This window comes from Nanorana parkeri, unplaced genomic scaffold (genome assembly GCF_000935625.1).
Source record: "Nanorana parkeri isolate BGI_ZX_2015 unplaced genomic scaffold, ASM93562v1 scaffold3428, whole genome shotgun sequence".
Taxonomy (NCBI): Eukaryota; Metazoa; Chordata; class Amphibia; order Anura; family Dicroglossidae; genus Nanorana; species Nanorana parkeri.
This window is the reverse complement of record NW_017309696.1, coordinates 42,335-48,986: the sequence shown is the minus strand read 5'-3', so window position 1 is coordinate 48,986 and position 6,652 is coordinate 42,335. Positions and strand designations below refer to the sequence as shown.

The window sequence follows — 6,652 nt, the reverse complement described above, 5'->3', positions numbered from 1 at the left end:
TCCTCGGTTGTCTCTCTCCTCCTCGGTTGTCCCTCTCCCCTCCTCGGTTGTCCCTCTCCCCTCCTCGGTTGTCCCTCTCCCCTCCTCGGTTGTCCCTCTCCCCTCCTCGGTTGTCCCTCTCCCCTCCTCGGTTGTCCCTCTCCCCTCCTCGGTTGTCCCTCTCCCCTCCTCGGTTGTCCCTCTCCCCTCCTCGGTTGTCCCTCTCCCCTCCTCGGTTGTCCCTCTCCCCTCCTCGGTTGTCCCTCTCCCCTCCTCGGTTGTCCCTCTCCCCTCCTCGGTTGTCCCTCTCCCCTCCTCGGTTGTCCCTCTCCCCTCCTCGGTTGTCCCTCTCCCCTCCTCGGTTGTCCCTCTCCCCTCCTCGGTTGTCCCTCTCCCCTCCTCGGTTGTCCCTCTCCCCTCCTCGGTTGTCCCTCTCCCCTCCTCGGTTGTCCCTCTCCCCTCCTCGGTTGTCCCTCTCCCCTCCTCGGTTGTCCCTCTCCCCTCCTCGGTTGTCCCTCTCCCCTCCTCGGTTGTCCCTCTCCCCTCCTCGGTTGTCCCTCTCCCCTCCTCGGTTGTCCCTCTCCCCTCCTCGGTTGTCCCTCTCCCCTCCTCGGTTGTCCCTCTCCCCTCCTCGGTTGTCCCTCTCCCCTCCTCGGTTGTCCCTCTCCCCTCCTCGGTTGTCCCTCTCCCCTCCTCGGTTGTCCCTCTCCCCTCCTCGGTTGTCCCTCTCCCCTCCTCGGTTGTCCCTCTCCCCTCCTCGGTTGTCCCTCTCCCCTCCTCGGTTGTCCCTCTCCCCTCCTCGGTTGTCCCTCTCCCCTCCTCGGTTGTCCCTCTCCCCTCCTCGGTTGTCCCTCTCCCCTCCTCGGTTGTCCCTCTCCCCTCCTCGGTTGTCCCTCTCCCCTCCTCGGTTGTCCCTCTCCCCTCCTCGGTTGTCCCTCTCCCCTCCTCGGTTGTCCCTCTCCCCTCCTCGGTTGTCCCTCTCCCCTCCTCGGTTGTCCCTCTCCCCTCCTCGGTTGTCCCTCTCCCCTCCTCGGTTGTCCCTCTCCCCTCCTCGGTTGTCCCTCTCCCCTCCTCGGTTGTCCCTCTCCCCTCCTCGGTTGTCCCTCTCCCCTCCTCGGTTGTCCCTCTCCCCTCCTCGGTTGTCCCTCTCCCCTCCTCGGTTGTCCCTCTCCCCTCCTCGGTTGTCCCTCTCCCCTCCTCGGTTGTCCCTCTCCCCTCCTCGGTTGTCCCTCTCCCCTCCTCGGTTGTCCCTCTCCCCTCCTCGGTTGTCCCTCTCCCCTCCTCGGTTGTCCCTCTCCCCTCCTCGGTTGTCCCTCTCCCCTCCTCGGTTGTCCCTCTCCCCTCCTCGGTTGTCCCTCTCCCCTCCTCGGTTGTCCCTCTCCCCTCCTCGGTTGTCCCTCTCCCCTCCTCGGTTGTCCCTCTCCCCTCCTCGGTTGTCCCTCTCCCCTCCTCGGTTGTCCCTCTCCCCTCCTCGGTTGTCCCTCTCCCCTCCTCGGTTGTCCCTCTCCCCTCCTCGGTTGTCCCTCTCCCCTCCTCGGTTGTCCCTCTCCCCTCCTCGGTTGTCCCTCTCCCCTCCTCGGTTGTCCCTCTCCCCTCCTCGGTTGTCCCTCTCCCCTCCTCGGTTGTCCCTCTCCCCTCCTCGGTTGTCCCTCTCCCCTCCTCGGTTGTCCCTCTCCCCTCCTCGGTTGTCCCTCTCCCCTCCTCGGTTGTCCCTCTCCCCTCCTCGGTTGTCCCTCTCCCCTCCTCGGTTGTCCCTCTCCCCTCCTCGGTTGTCCCTCTCCCCTCCTCGGTTGTCCCTCTCCCCTCCTCGGTTGTCCCTCTCCCCTCCTCGGTTGTCCCTCTCCCCTCCTCGGTTGTCCCTCTCCCCTCCTCGGTTGTCCCTCTCCCCTCCTCGGTTGTCCCTCTCCCCTCCTCGGTTGTCCCTCTCCCCTCCTCGGTTGTCCCTCTCCCCTCCTCGGTTGTCCCTCTCCCCTCCTCGGTTGTCCCTCTCCCCTCCTCGGTTGTCCCTCTCCCCTCCTCGGTTGTCCCTCTCCCCTCCTCGGTTGTCCCTCTCCCCTCCTCGGTTGTCCCTCTCCCCTCCTCGGTTGTCCCTCTCCCCTCCTCGGTTGTCCCTCTCCCCTCCTCGGTTGTCCCTCTCCCCTCCTCGGTTGTCCCTCTCCCCTCCTCGGTTGTCCCTCTCCCCTCCTCGGTTGTCCCTCTCTCCTCCTCGGTTGTCTCTCTCCTCCCCAGTTGTCTCTCTCTCCTCCCCGGTTGTCCCTCTCTCCTCCTCGGTTCTCTCTCTCCTCCTCGGTTGTCTCTCTCCTCCTCGGTTGTCTCTCTCCTCCTCAGTTGTCCCTCTCTCCTCCTCGGTTGTCCCTCTCTCCTCCTCGGTTGTCCCTCTCTCCTCCTCGGTTGTCCCTCTCTCCTCCTCGGTTGTCTCTCTCTCCTCCTCGGTTGTCCCTCTCCCCTCCTCGGTTGTCTCTCTCCTCCTCGGTTGTCTCTCTCCTCCTCAGTTGTCCCGCTCTCCTCCTCGGTTGTCTCTCTCCTCCTCAGTTGTCTCTCTCCTCCTCGGTTGTCCCTCTCCCCTCCTCTGTTGTCTCTCTCCTCCTCGGTTGTCTCTCTCCTCCTCGGTTGTCTCTCTCTCCTCCTCTGTTGTCTCTCTCCTCCTCCGTTGTCCCTCTCTCCTCCTCAGTTGTCCCTCTCTCCTCCTCGGTTGTCCCTCTCCCCTCCTCGGTTGTCCCTCTCCCCTCCTCGGTTGTCTCTCTCCTCCTCGGTTGTCTCTCTCCTCCTCAGTTGTCCCGCTCTCCTCCTCAGTTGTCTCTCTCCTCCTCGGTTGTCTCTCTCCTCCTCGGTTGTCTCTCTCCTCCTCAGTTGTCCCTCTCTCCTCCTCAGTTGTCCCTCTCTCCTCCTCTGATCTTGTATTGGGGCCCTTCAGTCTCAGTCCCAGTGTTACAGTTGTCACTAGAACAGGAAGTGAGGGGAAATCTTCCAATGGGGACACCTGTTCTGGTGACAACTGTGCAAAGGGCGGGATTTCCTCACTTTGGGAGATTTTCTCTCTCTTCCTGTTGTGTCTTTTGGACAGGAAGTGACGGGAACCCCCCCCATTAGACACCAAAATTCTGATGGAGTTGAGTATTTCTGCACAACATTTTATATGCACCAGAAGAGGCGGGGCCAGGAATCTTGAGGGCGGGGCATTACTGTGGGACTGCCCATGAGGTACAAGGAGGGGGGTCCAAGTGAGAGACCTAACTCCACCCATAACGATCACATTTGGTCCTGCCTTCTCATTAATTGCTGGGGGCAACAGAGATATAAATGAGGCTCCTCCTCCTCCAATCACATTCTTATTATTACCACCCCAGGTCCAGTGGACAGCTCGGTTTATAGAGGAGACTGCTGCGCATGCGTGGTTTGCTGGGCTCGCGCCTAGGGAGAGGCCCGTGCCTGCGCAGTGTGACTCGAGCTCGGCGACGCGCAGCGGATCTCACTGGCGGAAAGCTACACGCGTTGGTTGCCATGGATCCCGCAGGCCGCAAAGATAAATCCAAATCCAAAGAGTCCCTGAGCCGGCTGGAGAAAGCCAAACAGAAGAGCGCCCAGCAGGAGCTGAAACAGCGCCAAAGAGCTGAGGTACCCGCTGCCATTCCGCCCATTGTTGTGCTCTGTCCGGCATCTTACTACACCCGCATATAGCTTTATGGCTGAGTCCGCCATCTTACTACACCCTCGCTTATGTTATCGGTTGTTTTCGCCATCTTGCTACATCGCCTTTACGTTTGCACCCGTGTGCCCGCCATCTTAGTAACCCACTCTATTTTACTCGGCTGTCTACCATCTTGCTACACCCATAATCTCTAAAAGTGATCGTTTCTTGTTTCTGTGGTCGGCCATCTTGCTACACCCAGCGCAATAATAGCTGGCTATTGCAGTTGGAGTGTTTTGTGTTGTCCATAGCAACCGACTGCCATTGTTCTAAGGCAGTTTAATGTTGCAGTAGGCACAGTGTTGTCTGTAACATGCAGCCAGGTCTGTAGAGGGGACACCACTCACAGGCCGGGCGGTGGGATCGGGAACACCAGGAAGAGATCACTGATCACAGGCCAGGGGGTGGGATCGGGAACACCAGGAAGAGATCACCGATCACAGGCCAGGGGGTGGGATCGGGAACACCAGGAAGAGATCACAGGCCAGGGGGCGGGATCGGGAACACCAGGAAGAGATCACCGATCACAGGCCAGGGGGTGGGATCGGGAACACCAGGAAGAGATCACAGGCCAGGGGGCGGGATCGGGAACACCAGGAAGAGATCACCGATCACAGGCCAGGGGGTGGGATCGGGAACACCAGGAAGAGATCACAGGCCAGGGGGCGGGATCGGGAACACCAGGAAGAGATCACCGATCACAGGCCAGGGGGTGGGATCGGGAACACCAGGAAGAGATCACAGGCCAGGGGGCGGGATCGGGAACACCAGGAAGAGATCACCGATCACAGGCCAGGGGGCGGGAACACCAGGATAAGATCACAGGCCAGGGGGCGGGAACACCAGGATAAGATCACGGGCCAGGGGGCGGGATCGGGAACACCAGAAGGAGGTCAGAGACCAGGGGGCGGGATTACAGAACCCACCGGCTGACATTGTGTTGTCGCCAGTCCCAGAGCTCTATTGGATGATTTATTGTCACATGACTGAGGTCAGGCCGGCTGGTGTCCCCGAGTGTATGAATGTACAGCGAAGTTCCAGGTTTCCTGTTGGATGCAGTCCGGGGGGTACGGGAATGTGACGGTCACACACCCCGGAGGGGGATCCAGCCGGAGTTTCCTCTTCTAGGTCTGGACGGCGTGCGGGAGGATTGGAACCCCTGCGAGGAGACTTACTCTTCCTTCCCTGTGACACCAGGACAGGAAGTGAGATGAACAGGGGTCACCAGTACAAGAGATAAAAAGGAACGGGTTCTTAAGGAGAGGTAGTGATGGGGATAGGGGGTCATCAGGACAGGAAGTGAGAGGGACAGGGGTCATCAGGACAGGAAGTGAGAGGGACAGGTACAGGCCAGGGGGCGGGATCGGGAACACCAGGAAGAGATCACCGATCACAGGCCAGGGGGTGGGATCGGGAACACCAGGAAGAGATCACAGGCCAGGGGGCGGGATCGGGAACACCAGGAAGAGATCACCGATCACAGGCCAGGGGGTGGGATCGGGAACACCAGGAAGAGATCACAGGCCAGGGGGCGGGATCGGGAACACCAGGAAGAGATCACCGATCACAGGCCAGGGGGCGGGAACACCAGGATAAGATCACAGGCCAGGGGGCGGGAACACCAGGATAAGATCACAGGCCAGGGGGCGGGAACACCAGGATAAGATCACGGGCCAGGGGGCGGGATCGGGAACACCAGAAGGAGGTCAGAGACCAGGGGGCGGGATTACAGAACCCACCGGCTGACATTGTGTTGTCGCCAGTCCCAGAGCTCTATTGGATGATTTATTGTCACATGACTGAGGTCAGGCCGGCTGGTGTCCCCGAGTGTATGAATGTACAGCGAAGTTCCAGGTTTCCTGTTGGATGCAGTCCGGGGGGTACGGGAATGTGACGGTCACACACCCCGGAGGGGGATCCAGCCGGAGTTTCCTCTTCTAGGTCTGGACGGCGTGCGGGAGGATTGGAACCCCTGCGAGGAGACTTACTCTTCCTTCCCTGTGACACCAGGACAGGAAGTGAGATGAACAGGGGTCACCAGTACAAGAGATAAAAAGGAACGGGTTCTTAAGGAGAGGTAGTGATGGGGATAGGGGGTCATCAGGACAGGAAGTGAGAGGGACAGGGGTCATCAGGACAGGAAGTGAGAGGGACAGGGGTCATCAGGACAGGAAGTGAAAGGGACAGGGGTCATCAGGACAGGAAGTGAGAGGGACAGGGGTCATCAGGACAGGAAGTGAGATGAACAAGGAGTCACCAGGATAGGAAGGAAGAGGAACAGTGTTGATCAGGACAGGAAGTGAGGGGAACGGGGCACTTGGAGAGGAAGTGAGGGGAACAGGGGGCACTTGGAGAGGAAGTGAGGGGAACAGGACAGGAAGACACAGGTTCTAACCTACCCGCTGTACTGATGGTGTGTTTCTGTTGTTGCCTCTGACCCCAGCATAGAGATTTCCAATCACTGACCCCCCCTATCCCTGGGGCAGGAAGTGAGAGGGCTAGAACCTCGGTCAGGGACAGGAAGTGACAGTAAATCCCTCCAGTGGGGAGGATGACTTCCTGTCCTCTGTCTGAGGAAGTCGCTTCGGCTGGTTTTGGACTCGCGTTGCGGTTTGCTCTGAACTCTTTATCAGTTACATGGACTACAGAGCACCTCCCCCCGTATTATGGCGAGGGGGGAGGTGTTCTGTAGCCCCAGACCTTGGGATCTCTTGAAAATGCTCCTTGCCTGGCTGTTATGCTCACCCGGTGACAGTTGTGCCAGTCAGGACCTCTGGTCCCGGGTCAGAGACTCGCAGTGTGGAGGTCAGGCAGCCAGGCGCCGGGTATTTTCAGCAATGGCGGCCCTCCTAGCGCTCTGCGGTACCTCCCAGCACCCAATCAGAAGCGATTATTCATTGCTCTGTCCGGTTGCTCCGGGTTACAGCCAATCACAGCATTCCTCACCATAACACATGAAGCCAATGGGTTAAGTGTCACTTAACA

At 59.9% G+C, this 6,652-nt stretch overlaps 2 protein-coding genes across 2 annotated transcripts in view; one reads left to right on the top strand and one right to left on the bottom strand.

Annotated features, from left to right (window-relative positions):
- The first annotated feature begins 3,452 nt into the window (after positions 1–3,452).
- Positions 3,453–6,652, top strand: part of SVBP (small vasohibin binding protein) — a 12,607-nt gene continuing 9,407 nt past the window's right edge. The window contains exon 1 of the mRNA XM_018574967.1: positions 3,453–3,594. Coding sequence (XP_018430469.1) covers positions 3,481–3,594 — 114 coding nt within the window. The 5' untranslated portion in view covers positions 3,453–3,480. The remainder of the gene's footprint in view (positions 3,595–6,652) is intronic.
- The window catches only part of LOC108803126, a 4,436-nt gene continuing 3,242 nt past the window's right edge, over positions 5,459–6,652 (bottom strand). Inside the window, exon 4 of the mRNA XM_018574964.1 lies at positions 5,459–5,665. Coding sequence (XP_018430466.1) covers positions 5,459–5,665 — 207 coding nt within the window. The remainder of the gene's footprint in view (positions 5,666–6,652) is intronic.